The sequence below is a fragment of the Rhinoderma darwinii genome, chromosome 5, assembly GCF_050947455.1.
Source record: "Rhinoderma darwinii isolate aRhiDar2 chromosome 5, aRhiDar2.hap1, whole genome shotgun sequence".
Lineage (NCBI taxonomy): Eukaryota > Metazoa > Chordata > Amphibia > Anura > Rhinodermatidae > Rhinoderma > Rhinoderma darwinii.
In genome coordinates, this window is record NC_134691.1 from 211,367,946 (window position 1) to 211,385,285 (window position 17,340).

Here is a 17,340-nt window from a genome sequence, read left to right on the forward strand (position 1 = left end):
GTTTATCATTTTTAATAAATTTTAAAGAATTTCGAAACTTTTGTTGCCACCTTTGGCATTATGGGGTATTGAGTGCAGAATGACTGGGAAATTTTTATTTTTAGCACAAGGCCTCAACATAAAATGTGATTTTACAACTATAATCCTAATAAAAATATATTTTTATTCCATGTATAGAACTTAGAAATGTGATAATTAAAAGTGGAAGCGATTTCTTGCAATGTATGCACCTTTTAAAACCTGTGTACTGATAATGAAATATACAACACTACTGATCGGATCTAAGGAAAATTGATGGCCAGCCTTTGTGATACCACTGTAAATTGGAACGTCTACAAAATTAATAGCGTGCGTCAGTGAAAGGCAGGTGTATCGACAAAGTAGAACACAAAAAAAGTGTTAGAAAAATCTAAATAAAAGCGAACACAAAATATTAAAAAGGCACTTTGCAAGTTCTGTTTATTAAAAATGAAATAGAAAATTACATAAAAAGTTTTGTTTCACCCATCACATTGTTGCATCCCAAAAGTTTCACACATTATATCCCTTTTAAACCAGCATAATCCGTTACGTTGCTTGGCTGTCTGGTGTTAGAGAATGCTTGACCTTGAAAATATAATTATATCAAGACAGCAAAAGTAAGTCTCTGCTTTTACACTTGTGCACTGAACAGTTTTACTCCACAGTAAGATTGTTACTTGACAACCACATAATAAATTAAATTTTACAAGATTTAGGCAAATAAGGTTTTAGACATGTGAACAGGATCAGAATGCACTATAATTTGGAATGTTTGTTCATTCTAACCAAGCCTCAGTTATCGATCTTTCAGTGCCAGAGGATTTCTATATGAAACCACTAATGAAAACTATTTCCATATATCCAAAATGGCTTAGCTAAACATAGCTGTGAAACAAGATTCACAGCCCAGAGCCATATAAAGACTATTGTAGGCTGGAACATTCCAAAGTACAATAAAGAGCAACTTTGGGTAAATCAAATAGAATATTTAAATGCAAAGCCAAATGGCTTGAAAATTAATGGTTAAAAACAAAAACCCCCACACAAAAAACAGCTCATATATATATATACAGTACATTAAATACACAAATTACCTTGCATAGAAGACCGGTACACATTAAAAGAAGCAATGCAAATTTGCCCAACATGTGTACAACTGGCTCATGATATTGTAGTTCTTAACAGAACACATACATAAAGATTTCTTAAAGAAATCAAAATATTCTAAGAAAATATGTCACCTGACATATCAGCACAACTACTACTGCAATAAAAAAAAAAAAAAAAAATAAAAAGTACAACCACAAGACCAAATCAAAACCGGTGCTCATAACCCATCTTCTATAAATGAACAAAGTAATTCTGAAAATTAAAATATTACCTAATGAGCCGGTAATAAAAATAATACATATGCACAATTAAAGAGTACCTGAAAAAGAGGTTCTTCTGTAACAAATGTTAAATGGGCAGATTTAAAAAAAAGTTATGTCACTGGGCAAAGACATTATACAAGTAGTTTTTACTACCAAGTACTGGATATTAAGGAAAATAGTGGAAAGGTGTTAATTTTTCTCTTTTTTAAATCAAAGATTACTTTTTAGACTACGAGACTATCAGAAGTTTTAAACCCTCAAAACGGCTAACAGCCCTATAAACAGGATGGGGAACAGCAGCATGACGATAATTGTATTGAAACCTGTTTTAATGTTCCAGGTGCTGTGATTGCAAGTGCCGTGGAGGCGGCCCCTTCATGTTTAGTATTCCAGGCTCTCTGCGCTGAATGCTACCAGCTCCTTCACTCTGAGCGATTGCTCTAACATCCTATTCAAGAGACCGCTAAAGCAGTAAGTCAGAGCAAAGCATGGCACTTGCATTCGCAGCATCAAAATGTATATTTCTCAGTCATGCAATTTGTATGACCAACTACACAAGTATCATTATGCTGCTCTCCCAGTCTTGTATATAGCAGTCTGCAGTTTCGTGGGCTAAAAATTGCTGACAGATTTGCTTTAAAGATTAAAAATGTGGGCTTCAAATCCTGGGAGACGAAAAAAATGAAAGGCTATACGAAATGATTTTTGGAAACGAAAGATGTCTGTTACAAAACATCATGCAAATAAAACCACTCTAGATGAAAAGTAAAACAGAACTACGAGATCTGTTAAACACCATGTCGTATAGTTCATGCCATCGGATATGTGGGCAGGACGTTACAGAGCAGGATTAGCCGAGCAGATGGATCTATAACTATCTGGGAAAAGATTCAGGATAACTTGTATATTATTAGAATTCCCTGCTCACTCTTGGCCTAGAGTCTAGTGGGCAGCCCTACCCAATGATTGACAACCATTTCTGTATGCATAGATAAGGCTGACAATGAGTAGTTGAGAACGCCCACTGGACACTAGTGAGCAGGGCTATACATCAATAAAACAGGTTATCCTGAAGTTTCCCAGAAAACTTTATATCCATCTACCCACAGAATGAACAGCATGTACCATGTGACAGGTTCTCCAACGTATTTTACGAAATTTGAAAAATGTAAACTTGAGTTATCAGGGTTGAAGTTGAAGGCCAACTGTCTATTTTGTAGACCCAGGACAAATTCCCTATTCTCTGGCAGCTGGGATATTATTGGTTGCTTTAAAGGTCCAGTGGTGCTATGAATATAGTCAGCTGCCAGGGTACACTGAGAGAAAGTTGCCATAGGGACAGATATGTTCTCCTCACAAACTTCAAGACGACAACTATTTTATTTCACATTTAATTTTTTTTTTTATGTATATACACTAAAGAATGTTCTAAAAGACATGTTCTGGCAGTTTTTGTTTTTTTATAAAGGACAAGTGCTAACCGTTGACCAGTTTCTTCTTTGCCTGCATCTGGGAGTTCTTTCAGTGCCAACATACTCATCTGCTGATGTGGATTGGTTGGCTATCCCTTAATTGCTTTTTCCGCTTCCAGGTGTTGCGATTATAGTGATATGTTCCCCTGCTGCCAGTCTGTCTTGTATTAGCAATGCTGTCCACTTCTTGTCCATCTCTTAAACTGCGATTATACATTTCCTTCACTTTTATACCATTGTGATTTTGCTAAAATAGAAAAAATATAAAACATGGATTATAATAGTAAAATTGCCCTTGAACCAGGTGTTGTGTCCTATTCTCTTGTGAAGTTTCACATAACCTTGATTGATTCTAAGCCAGCACTTGTCTACACTACATTTGTTTTTAAACAGATGCCTCAATGTATTCTACCGATTATCCTGTACCTGCAAAAGTATGTGCTACGTAGAGGGTCAGGTAATAGTGCCACGACCCTTTATTAAAGAACGTACTGCGTTTTGTTCAGCAGGTTGAGATGCTGGGATCATGTATGAAATAGCAACTACAAATGTTGGGGGATTACGCCATTCCAGTCTTGCTCCACAATAGTATGTTGCGGCTTCCAAGTAACCACTACAGTGCAGCAATGGTGCTGGCACAGGAGCGGTGCCTGCCTGTGTCACCACCAGTAGATGCCAGCTATAACATACAGCTGACATCCTCCTTTAACGGTCGGGATTAGAAAGAACTTCGACCTCTGCCATTTAACTCCATAGATGCCACTACCAACAGCAACTGTGGCACCAAAGGTGTTTAAGAGGGAGGGAGCTCCCTCAGTCACTCCATGACACGATTGTGGGGTGCCAATGGATTGTCATGGCAGCCGAGGGGCCTAACAAAGGCCTCAAAGTCAATTTGGATCAAGTTTAGTGAATGTCTCCCTGATTGAAGTAGTAAAGTTTATGTATCCATGCTTCCTCAGTGACATTGGGGGAGATTTATCTAACGGTCTTATAGTAAGAATGTCCTTTGCAACCCCACAGCTTTCATATATTGAGCTCAGGTAAAATGAAAGCTGAACTCTGATTGGTTGCTATGGGCAACAACGTACATGTTTACTTATTGCTCTTAAATTAAAATGGATCGACATTTGAGAAGACACTCCAGCCTATTATAGCTGGTACAAATAAACCCAATGTCATCCAATTCATGACAGCACTATTTACTTGCAAACAATCTGGACTGCGAGAACTACCATTAACCTCTGCATTGGAACGCTCGTCGCCAATGCTCTGATGGATATTCTCGGAAGTGTCTTTACAAGAACTGCGCACTATAGGTATCAGGAAGGGCTCTCTTCGAAAAGCCGCACATCTTTGAAAAAGTGGCTACACATTACTTACCTCTGGTGTTTGCTACCTCTGAAAAACAAGCTGCATTACTGACTGGAATATCCAAACACAGGGGAACAATCTTCACTTGATCCGTGAATTTACCTATTAGGCTCTGCATAAAGCACCTAATAGGTTGACTGTCCGTAAAACAGGCAACCCCAAAGCTAAAACAGGCCACGTTTGTTAAAAATGACCTAATTTTTTACATTTTACTCGTTTTGCCTTTTATATTTGGTATCACTGCAATCATGACGACCTTTTTAAATAAAAAAAAAAATGCTAGAAATTTATACAGCACAGAGAAAGTGTATAATTAAACAAAACAAAAAAAACACTAGCTAATTTACCATTTTGCTATTAACCCTCCTGAAAACTTTATGAAAGTTTAATGATTTACACTACTGCATGTTAAATTCAATACACCCCCAGATTAGTCAATTTCTCTGTAAAGGATGAATGTAATACGTGTTTTGCACAGAAGTTAGTCTATCTACTGTTGAAACACTTTCAGCATCTTATTTATACATTAAACTGTAGTTTTTAAAACAAAGTGTTATTAAACCAGTGTAAAAGAAAAAAAACTGTCTTTACTGTCTATAGAAACTAATCACAGCTTTCATTTTCCAAGAGCAGAATATAAAATGAAAGCTGTGCGGTGACTGTTTATGGGCAACAAGGTTTTTATTTAACACAGGTTTCTACATCACCTCACCACACCACAGTAAAAGACCCAGTGTTCGTCCTGTATTGTGATACTGTGTAAACTCTTAAAAACTTGTAAAGTTGTCTGGTAAATGGCTCCCAGGAAGGAGTTATTTAAAAAGCAATCTGCCATAGTTTTTGAGAAATGCAGGGCATAGTCTGTGAGAGAGTGCACGCAACCAAGAGAAACCTTCTCCAGGCAAGTAGTGTACCCTCAAGAGGTATGCCGAAAACAAGTGTACGTGATAGACCACGACCTGGACAACTTCGAGTGACCACAAAATTAGGGAAAATTTATCAAAGTGTGCTCCAAATTGGACAGATTCAAAACAGATTGTCCGATCTGTGCTGTCTTGATGGAAGAGGGGAAGAAAAGCATGTCAATCTTGACTTTCAAACGCCACCTTGTAAACAATGACTTGAAGGGATGAGTTGCAGCTAGACAGGTGTGTTCAAGATGTGCAAGTTACAAGACACCTTGTCCTAGTGAAGAAGGCATTGGAGGATCTTGTCATTCCCCTTCCCCAAGACTCACCTGATGACCACAGCAACCAGAAAAAACTGCCATTAAGCAGATGAGATACAAGGAAGCATCTCAGACTAAAAAGGGGGAAGATGGAGGCCGACTAATACCAAATTTCAATTACAAATGGGAAGGGGGAAGAAGAGCTGTATGGAGGACCCCTTGAAGAAAGGCTTTCAGATGGGATATAGTTTCTCCATTCTCTGAAAAAGAATGGAAATGGCAGAGACATGACCCTTCAGGAAACAGAGGGCTAGCCCAGCAACCCAACCAGCCTGAAGGCAGGCAAGTAGAATAGAGAGCAAGAGAATGGAGATCCGTCTCTTCACACCATCGAAAAACAGGTACAAGGTACAGTGATAAATATGAGAAACTGGCTTTCTTGCGCTGATCTTCGTCTGAATAACTTGGTCCAAAAAGTCACTGGCTTTTAAGACGGTGGCTTCAACAGCCATGCCATTAAGTGCCGCAACTGTCAATTCTGGTGGTAGAGGGGAATTTGGGAGTAGAGATCTGGAAGGAGTCTGGGATAATCAGACTACATTTTCCACTTCTGTGTACAAGCATTTGTGCCAAATCAAGCCACTAGGATGACTAACTCCTGCCTTGAAAGTCCTGAGTACCCATAGAAGAGGAAGTGGAGGGAAAGGGTACTGTAGTAAGAAGGTCTATGGAACCAGCAAAGTAGCCATTGTGACTGCCAGAAGTTTGCGTTGCCTAAAGATACACCCGGGGCACCTTGTGGTTGATCCGCCATTGTATCCATGTCTGGGGTGCCCCAGAACTGGACGAAGATGTTAGTGGGAAAACCAGTATTCAGATACCATCTATTCTCGTTGGTTAGTGACCAAATTTTGCATGTGTACTGCAGAGATTGACAGAACCCAGTGTTCTTACAAGGAGAGGGAACCGCTGACTTAGACAGCTTTTCTGTGGATACCCCCTTTTTAATTCATTAACTCACGGCATTGTCAGTCTGGATACAGCTGGCTGCCCCATTGGAGAGAACAACATTTTGCTCTTCGTTCCAATTTGTTGACAGGCAGGAGAGCTTTCAGAGGTCTCCAACCGCCTTGGGCCATGTGATGGCGAAACACACCCCAGGAGGCTGGCATCTGTAGTAAGCAACTGCCAGTGAACTGGGGAGGAAGCATCAACCATGGAGGATCAGAGGAAAGTTGAGCCACCACAGTAGGAATCAGTGAATATGGCCAAAATCAGAAATGGCTTATTAAGTGAGAGGGGGACTTTACAATTTAGAGAGGATGGCCATTTAAAGGGGTCTGGAATGGAACTGGGCAGAAAGGCACAGATTCCAGTATTGCACCTTCTGCAGTATTGGAGGGGAAAAGTAGTCTGTCGCCTGAGGGACTACTCCAGTCTGAGGGGCACTCACTTTTTCTGGAAGAATACGTGCTGTTGATGTGTCAGAGAATCACCAGGAAGAGGATCCATTGAGAAGGACTACTTTGCCCTATTGATGATCCAGCTGAAACAGTAATTAGAGACTTTAGTCTATGGAGAAGGCTTTGTGAAGAATGTCCGAAATGTGATTACCATGACTCCGTTGGAGCGTAGAAAAGCCATGACTCAAGTGAAGATGCAAAGAGCCATGGAAAGCCGGAAGGGAAATTGAAAATGCAAATGTTTGCTTTGGAATTTCTTTTCAGTGGCGTACATATTCTCATATGCATACAAAATTAAAAAGGGGTAATACAGTTTAAGCAAATAAAGCTTATTCTTGGTTAAAAGAAAACATTTTCAACTTTGTGCATCAATTCCTAATGGTTTCCAAGATTTCTGCCTGCTGCCATTCAATAGGATCCTCCATGGATTACTTAGTGGATAAAAATCTGTCTTGGTCATGTGATGCACACGGTTGCAGGACAGATTAGTTACAGAAAAGATCTGAGCGGTGTCTTCTAATAAAACCCTGCAACTGTGTGTATCACATGACCAGGAGAGATTTTTTTAGCCACTGGTAGTAATCAATTAGGTATCATATTGAAAGACAGCGGGCAGAGATCTTGAACTAACCCAAACGATCCCACGAAATCAGGATTTGAGAAGCTCACTATAAAATCATTTTCTTGTCTAGTTCATTAGGTGGACACAGACTGGGTATGTAAATGTTGCCACTAGGAGGCTTGACACTAAGAATTGAAAAAGTGTCCCCTCCTACAGGATATACTCCACCTACAGACAGCTGTTGAGTGTCTGCAAGCAGTAAGAGAAGCAGAAACCAGGTGAGAGTACGTAAAAACGAGAGAATCCTTGGAACCACAATAGGTAGGTGCTGTGTCCCCCAATAAACTGGTCGAGAAAAGTGTTTTACAGCGAGTAGGCAAAAAATCCTGTATTCTCGTTAGTTGCATAAGGCACACAGACCATGGGACGTCCCAGAGCAGTACCCAGGGACGGGAACAGAAAAGGACATGGTCACCAATTTCAGGTACATGCAAGACCTTGAGACCCAGGGAAGAGTCTGCACAAGCAAAAAGTTGTGCACCTGATAGAACTTACCAAAAGTTTGTAAAGACCATGAGGCCTCCTTGCACACCTGAAGGACAGAAGCTTGATTGCGCACAGCCAAAGTAGCACCAACTGCTCTGGTAGAGTGGGCCGTAATCCAAAAATGGAGAACCTTACCCCGAACCCGGTAAACCTCACTAATAGCCATCCGAATCCAGCGAGCTGTAGTGGTCTTGACGCCATCCAGGTTGTTGAAAGAAAGTTTCTCAATCTGAGGGAACGATGTCCTCATTCATGTGAAAAGCCAGAACTTTATGCAAAAGGAAGTCACTGTGCGGAGCACCGCTTAGTCCTGATGAAGAATGACAGGACCTAAACTGCCAATTCAGAGACCCTTCTGATGAAAGTCATCGCAACCAGAAAAACTTTTCAGGAAAGGCTACAGAGGTAGATTTCTCGCAAGGATTCAAAGTCAGCAGACTGCAGTACCTCCAAAAACCGATTGAGATCCCACAAAGGAATTAGACAACGAGCAACACTGTAGAAAAGTTCTGACGTCAGACTTGGATGCCAACGAGTGACTATACAAGATGGAAAGCGCCGACTTCTGGGAACTAAGGGCCAGACCTTAATCCAGGTCACCCTGGAGGAAGGAAAGAGTTCTGGATAAAGAAAAAGGGGAGAGAGATGGCCATCCTCACACCAATAAAGCAGGTCTTCCAGGTAGGATGGCAAATGCATGCTGAGGAAGGCTTCCCAAACTGGAGTATGGTGAGAATGACAAACCGGGAGCCCTAAGGGCATGTTCACACAGTTTTTTGCAGGCAGAAAAATTTGCCTCAATTTTCTTTCAGGAATTTTGAGGAAGATTTTGACCTGCCTGCACTCTTTGCTGCGTTTTTGGGCACGACTATTGAGCACCACGAAAACCGCTTTCTCTGCCTACCATTGATGTCAACGGAAGGTCAGAGACAAACGCCTGAAGAAAGAGCATGTTGCTTTTTCCCCACGAGCGTTTTTTTTTTCCTGCTCGCGGGAAAAAACGCCTCCACTTCCCATTGTAATCAATGGCAGGCGAATTGGCAGTTTTTTGGCACGGTTTCCGACAGTTTCCGCAAAAAATCAGTGTGAACTAGGCCTAAGAACAGCGGCCTCAGCCACACTGTTAAACATAGCAACCTTATATTCTGGAGGAAGAGGTTCCTGAGAGAGTTCGGGACAGAGGTAATGGCCACGGTATGTCGGCCAGCAGAGAGTACTTCCGCGTACCAACAGATGCAGCCAATTTGCTGCTACCAGGATGGCCAGAATCGCCTTGACCTTAAATTGGCAGAGGAGCTGAAGCACGTACAAAAGGCTGGTCAACAGAGAAAAGAGTATCCACGGCGCAGGGCTCTGCGAACTAGGTTCAGGAGATTAAGCAGGGAACTAGGATGCCATCAGGTTCATGTCAGTCTGTCCCCTTCTGATGCAAATCCGGTCAAACCTTAAACTGGTTGAGGAATCACTACCCAGAATCACCAGTTTCCCGGCTGAGGATGTCTGCGACAGTACGCATTCCTGTGGTCGACAACTGCCTTTCGAGAAGGAACGTCCAGGCGAGAATCTTCACGCCATTGGCCATGACAGAGTTCCATCTTGAGGATTGAGATAAGCCACGGCAGTGACTGTCCCTTGAACTCGAACCGGATGTCCAGACAGCAGGCACAGTTAGACTGCTCAACTCCGCCAGATTTTTGGGGGATAGAGTCCACAGCCCCTGAGCTGTGAAATTCTGAAAAGATCCAACCCTTGAGACTCATACGTGAAGAGAAGCTACCACTTCAGTTAAAAGGAGTGACATCTGTACAGCCGGAGAGAAGATCCCCCACTGAAGCGACTGATTGACTGCGAGGGGAAGAACCATAAATCCAAGGAGTCCATGGAACGGTTCCTCTGGGAAAGGACTGCCCGCTGAAGGGGGCACATGTGGAACTGCGCAAAGAGAATAGTCTTGATTGAGACCACCACAGTTCCAAAAACCCTAATGTAGACACAGTGAGGTCGGAGTAGACTTCCACAACGAGCCTATCCCATCCTGAAGGTCCAACACCATTCCTGAGGAAGAAACTCAGCAGAATGTGTTCCTGGGTGTATCCTTTTATACTCTGAGAGGAAAAATATGGAGCAGTTGACAGCCACCAAACAGGTGACCAGCAATTGCACCCCCTCAGTGGTTGACCCTGTGTAAGGGGACACACTGGTGGGAGAGATACAAGAGGTGCTCCTTAGGCTTGGTGGGTGACAGAGGAGCTGACTTTCTTGTCCCACTTGCCTTCACAGGCAGGGGGACAACTGCGCATTTGCATGACAGTGAGTCTGCCATGGAGAGGAAAACTGAGACATCTGTCAGTCTGCTTCCCAGCTATAAACTGTAAAAAAAAAAAGAAATGGTAGTCTGATGCAACATAAATGTCTGCCTTCTAGGGACACTGAGCTATTCAGTGTTAGCTTAGAGTATATCCGGTAGGAGGGGGCCACTTTTTCAATTCTTAGTGTCAAGTCTCCTAGTGGCAACTGCATATACCCACAGTCTGCGTCCCAGAATGCAACAAACAAATTTTTAAAAGCAAGTTAGTTTGCAATATGAAATTAAAATGTATTACTTATATCATTTTACATTTGCATCAGTGGCAGTGCCCCCTTAAATTTTATCCCCCCCCCCCCCCGATTCTTTGTTCAACTTCTAAATCGGCTATTGGTGACAATGCATGTACAGTACACAATTCCTGGCCCTCTCCCCTGTTCGCTTAGCCGCGCATTAATCTTGGTGTTCTTTCTCGGATAGAGCTTCTGCACTTGTCAGCAGATAATCAGAGCACAGGATTTTACTTTCCAGGGCAAGCTGTGAAGACAGCACTGCTGAAAAACCGGGGATGGGGGGGGGGGGCTTTCAGGAAGCCGCACGCAGTTAGGGAATGTTCACACGGCCTATCTTCGGCCGGTAAACGCCTGAGAAATCGGAAGCAGAACGCCTCCAAACATCTGCCCATTAATTTCAATGGTAAAAACGGTGCTGTTCCGACGGGCCGTTTTTTTACACAGCTGTTATGAAAAATGGCCGCGAAAAAGTGCATGTGACATTTTTGGAGCGGTTTTTCATAGACTATTGAAAACCTCTCCAAAAACGGCCGTAAAAAACGCAGTGAAAATCACGAGTGATTTTTCCCTTGAAAACCGCTCCATATTTTCAGACGTTTTAGAGTGTGTGTGTGAACATACACTAATACTGGAAGATCTAACAGGAGAAACACTTACTCTATCGTTTCTATTCGGTCTTCAGAGCAAAGGCGTAAATGGTCCATAATGGCTTAAGTCCTGTTTTGGCCTTGTGGACCAGGCCAATTTTTTCCAAATCTGACGTATCGCTTTACGTGGTAATAACATTGGAATGATTTTATTTTTTCAAGTGATTGAGACTGTTCTCATGACACATTGTACTTTACGTTAGTGGTAAAATTTGCTTGATACATTCAGTGTTTGTGAGGAACACCAAAATGTTAAAAATTAGCATTTTTATAAATTTAAGTGGATCTGCTTGCAATACAGATACAAATACCACATAAAAAAAAGTTACTAGTTAACATTTACCATAGGTCTACTTAGTTGACAGGTTTGATTTTTAAAGTCATTTTAATTTTCTAGCATGTTACAAAGCTAAATTTAGCAGCAATTTCTCATTTTCAAGAAAATTCCCAAAACCTATTTTGGGACCAGTTCAGTTCTAAAATGGCTCTGAGGGCCCTATATTTTAGACACTCCCGATAAACCTCCCCATTTTAAAAACTGCACCGCTTAAAATACTCTCAACAGAATTTAGAAAGTTTAACTCTAGGTATTTTACAGGAATTAACCTTAGTTTTTAAGTCGGCGGTTTGGGGTAGATCTCAAGTGCCGCCTTTTCACGTTACCAATATCCTCGGGCTTCAGGGCAACTATCTACCACTAGCAGTGGTCTCCGATCATATTTAACCCCTCAAATGCGGCGCTCAATAGCGACCGCCACATCTGAGTGGTTTTAGAGGGTGGGAGCCCCTCAACCAACTAGCCGATGGATTCTATGGCAGCCTGGGGGCCTAACAATGGCACCAACGTCTGCCTTTAGTGATTGTCTGCTAGGCCATGTTTTACACGGACAGGCAATAATACACTGCCATACAGAAGTATTGCAGTGTATTATAAAAGCGATCAAAAGATTGCACAGTGAAGTCCCCTAGTGGGACAAAAAAAAAAAACGTTCAAGTTTTAAATAAATACAAGTCCCAAGTTAAAAAAAAGAAAGATAATTTATAAGCCCACTTTTTCCCCCTTACAAAAAAAATGAAAATATATATTTTTTTAAATATTACTCATATTTGGTATCACCGCTTCCGTAACGAACCCAACTATAAAACTATTACATTTAACCCGCACGGTGAACGCCATAAAAAAAATTAAAATAATGCCAGAATTGCTGTTTTTCCTTTCATCCTACCCTCAAAAAAATTTGTTAAAAAGTGATCAAAATGTCGCATGTACTCCAAAATGGTACCAATAAAAAGTTGTCCCGCAAAAAAATGCCCTCATACAGCTGTATCAGTCGAAAAAAATAAAAAAGTTATGGCTCTTAAAATATGGAGACAAGAACAAATAATTTTGAAAGAAAACCTGTTTTTACAGTATAAAACCGGGACGGCATAAAAAAAAACTATATGAATTTGGTATCGCCGCAATCTTAACGACCCACAGTAAACTTATAAAAAGAATGGCGACATTTGTGGGTTTTTTCAGTACCCCACTAAAATGAATAAAAAAGCTAATCAATAAATTATATGTACCCCAAAATGGTTTTATTAAAAAATACAAATTGTCCCACAAAAAACTAAAAAAACTAAAAAAACTAAAAAAACTAAAAAAAAGTCCTTACACAGCAGTCAACGAAAAGAAAAAAAGTTAGCTCTTTGAATGAGACTATGAAAAAAAAACAAATTGCTCTGTCATTAAAGAGGCTCTGTCACCAGATTCTCAAATCCCTATCTCCTATTGCATGTGATCGGCGCTGCAATGTAGATAACATTAACATTGTTTTTTTGAAAAACGTTAATTTTTGGCCAAGTTATCAGCATATATATATATATATATATAAATATATATGCAAATGTGTATTCAGAATCCTGACACTTCTGAATCTTTTCTGTGAGATTCTAGCAAGCCACACGTAATCCCGCGAGATTACGGAGGTAAACGAGATTTTGTTTCCCTTGCTGGAAATCTCAAAGAAAAGAGTCAGACGTGTCAGGATTCTGAATACACATGACGTCCAGGCTGGATGATCATGTGTATTCATTATCAGGACACTGCAGTAACGTTAATCTCTGTGTATGCGGCTGCACATCGCTGCTGTGTAAATAAATGGAGAGGAGTGTATGACGCTGACTGGTCACTGATTGGTCAGCGTCATACACGTAAACACGCCCAGTTAAAAGCACAATAGACGCCCAGTTGGACATAACGAAAAAAAAAACGCCCAATTGTCCATTTCAAAGCTCATTTGCATATATATAACATAGCTCATAACTTGGCCAAAAATGAACGTTTTAAAAAAACAAAAAAAAACACTTTACTGTTATCTACATTGCAGCGCCGATCACATGCAATAGGAGATAGGGATTTGAGAATCTGGTGACAGAGCCTCTTTAAGGTTTAAAATAACATCGGTATTAAGGGGTTAGAGAAAAGGAGTTAAAATTGGCAAAAACAAAAATTGTAAATTTCATTTTAATCTTTTTTTTCCTGTAAAAAAAAAAAAAAGGTCTTACCAGAGAAACATAATATTTATTTCCCAGATTCTGCAGTTTAGAAACATCCCACATGTGGCCCTAATGTGCTAAGCACAGAGGCCTCAGAGACAAATGAGCACCAAATGGATTTTGTAGCCTATTAGAATATATTTTAGGCACCATGTTAGGTTTGAAGAGTTCTTGTTGTGCACAACTAGTGGAAACACCCCCCCCAAAACACACCATTTGTCAAACTACCTCTCGATAAATTCCTTGAGGGGTGTAGAGTGAGCATTTTGACCCCACAGGTTTTTTTGGTTGAATTTAGTGGAATTAGGCCGTTAAAACGAAAATATACATTTTCTCCAATGAAACGTAGAAATGTTCAATTTTTACAAGGAAGGAAAGCAAAAAAAACAAAACACACCAATATTTGAAAATAAATATCTCCCGATTATGGCAATAAACCATATGTGGTCAAACTGCTGCTTTGACACACGGCAGAGTTCAGAACGGAAGGCACGCCATTTGGCTTATGGAGTTCAAGTTTTGCTGGATTGTTTTTTGGGTGCCAGGTTGCATTTGCAAATCCCGAGGGACTAAAACCGTGAAAACTACCCCAGAAGTGACTTCATTTGGGAAACGACACCCCTCAAGGAATTTATCTAGGGGTATATTGAGCGTTTTGACCACAAAGGTTTTTTACTACTGTAACTCATTACTAAATCTGTCTTGCACTCACTAAATTCTCCAATCTATCCTCAATTCAGCAGCCAGGCACCTTTTTTTGACCAACCGCTACACCAATGCCTCTACACTGTGCCAGTCACTGCACTGGTTACCCATAACCTTCAGAATTAAATTGAAACTACTCACCCACAGTGCTGCACCACCTTATATCTCCTCCCTCATCTACCACCCTAGTCACGCTCTACGTTCTGCCAACGACCTTAGATTAACATCCACCATAATCCGTACATCACACGTCAGTCTCCCAAGATTTTTCTCAAGCTGCACAAGTCCTCTGGAATGTGTTATCCTAGACAACTAGATTAATTCCCAACATTCAATTTTAAACATGCCCTGAAAACACCTTTTTAGACTGGCCCATAACACTCCCTATTCTGACTACTTTCCCTGGCCCCCCTTTTACATTGGTCATGAGAACTTGACCCCCTCATTCAGCAGTATTCCCCACACTCCTTTCACCCTAATGCAATTCATGTCTGTCATACAGATACTGACTGGTGACCGTCTCATGCAGCTTTGTGTGCACTACCGCATATGTATAAAAGATGGCTGGACCATTGTGCTTAAAGAGGCTCTGTCACCAGATTGTCAAATCCCTATCTCCTATTGCATATGATCGTCGCTGCAATGTAGATAACAGTAACATTTTGTTTTTTTTTAAAAACGTTCATTTTTGGCCAAGTTATGAGCAATTTTATATATATGCAAATGAGCTTTGAAATGGACAACTGGGCGTGTTTTTTTTCGTATGTCCAACTGGGCGTTTATTGTGTTTTAACTGGGCGTGTTTACTTGTTTTACTAACTGGGCGTTGTGAATAGAAGTGTATGATGCTGACGAATCAGTGACCAGTCAGCATCATGCACTCCTCTCCATTCATTTACACATCAGCATCACGTTCTTATTAGAACGATGTGCAGCCACATACACAAGTGTCCTGATAATGAATATACATGACCTCCAGCCTGGACTTCATGTGTACTCCGAATCCTGACACTTCTGAATCTTTTCTGTGAGATTCCAGCAAGCCACGCGTAATCTCGCGAGATTACGAGGTAAACGAGATTTCGTTTCCCTTGCTGGAAATCTCACAGAAAAGATTCAGAAGTGTCAGGATTCTGAATACACATGACGTCCAGGCTGGAGGTCATGTGTATTCATTATCAGGACACTTGTGTATGCGGCTGCACATCATTCTAGTAAGAACGTGATGCTGCTGTGTAAATGAATGGAGAGGAGTGCATGATGCTGATTGGTCACTGATTCGTCAGCATCATACACTTCTATTCACAACGCCCAGCTAGTAAAACAAGTAAACACGCCCAGTTAAAAAACACAATACACGCCCAGTTGGACATACGAAAAACAACACGCCCAGTTGTCCATTTAAAACCTCATTTGCATATATATATATATATAAAATAGCTCATAACTTGGCCAAAAATGAACGTTTTTAAAAAACAAAAACGTTACTGTTATCTACATTGCAGCGCCGATCACATGCAATAGGAGATAGGGATTTGACAATCTGGTGACAGTCTCTTTAAGCACTTTTTTTTTTGCATTGAGTCTCCCTTATTTCCTCAGATTGTAAGCTCTTGCGAGCAGGGTCCTCACTCCTTTTGTTTGAATTGTAAATTAGTTTTGTCAATATGTAATGTCTGATATTGTCTGTACAATGTACCCTCGAATTGTAAAGTGCTGCGGAATATGTTGGCTCTATAAAAAGATTATTATTCTTAGAACTAGGTTGTGAACAATAAAATCTTTTTTTTTATAAAACGTAGATTTAGTTTAGATTTCTCATTTTCACAATAGATAAGGGAGAAAAGGCACCCCAACATTTGTGAGAACGGCAATAACCCATATGTGGTAATAAACTGCTGTTTTGACACACGACGGCTTATTGTAGCCGTTTGCGGCGCCATGTCGCATTTGCAGATCCCGATGGACCAAAACAATGGAACCACCACAAAAGTGACAACCTACATCACTCAAGGAATCTATAGAGGGGTCTAGTGAGCATTTTGAACCCACAGGGTTTTTTTGCTGAATTTAGTGGAATTAGGCAGTAAAATTGAAAATCTAAATTTTTTCAGATAAAACAAAATATTTACAATTTTTACAAAGAATAAAGAGAAAAAGCACCCAAACACTATAAACTGCTGTTTAGACACAGTAGGGCTCAGAATAGCAAGAGCACTATTTGGCATGAACACTGAGTGATTGGTTTTTGGGTGCCATGTCACATTTACAGAGCCACTGAGGTACCAGTACAGGGGGAAACCCCTTAAAAAGGGACTCCATTTTGGAAACTACACCCCTCTTGGCATTCATCTAGGGGTATAGTAAGCATTTTGACCCCACAGGTGTTTCATCGATTTTATTAGCATTAGGCAGTGAAAATTAAAAACTACATTTTTTCAGAAAAATTAAATAAATGTAGTTTTAGCACGCAACTTTTTATTTTCACAAGGGGCAATAGGAGAAAAAAAAAACAAGACAATTTGTTACTCAATTTCTCGCGTGTATGGCAATGCTCCATTTGTGTCCCTAAACTGCTGTTTGGGCACATGGCCAGCTCAAATTGGAAGGAATTAGAGAACAGATTTTACTGGATTGGCGTTTGGGCACTAGGTCACATTTGCAGAGCCCCTGAAACACTGTGGAAAACCCAGAGAAGAGACCCCATTTTGGAAATTACACCCAAGGCATTTATCATTTGCCTTGGCATATAGGTCTGCTAAGGTTTTTGTTTTTGGTGAGATAACCAAAGGATAAACCTTTAACCACTTCCTGACCAAAAGTTTTACCCCGTTCCTGACCATGCACAATTTTAACCATTTGTCAGATTA

General features: G+C 40.6%; 1 protein-coding gene across 6 annotated transcripts in view; it reads right to left on the reverse strand.

The window, feature by feature from the left end:
• Window positions 1-433: 433 nt before the first annotated feature.
• TENT4A (terminal nucleotidyltransferase 4A) overlaps window positions 434-17,340 on the reverse strand; it is a 78,651-nt gene continuing 61,744 nt past the window's right edge. For all 6 annotated transcript variants that reach the window (XM_075826923.1, XM_075826918.1, XM_075826922.1 and 3 more), the window contains one exon: window positions 434-3,113. In XM_075826923.1, the coding sequence (XP_075683038.1) occupies window positions 2,931-3,113 (183 nt within the window). In that variant the 3' untranslated portion in view covers window positions 434-2,930. The remainder of the gene's footprint in view (window positions 3,114-17,340) is intronic.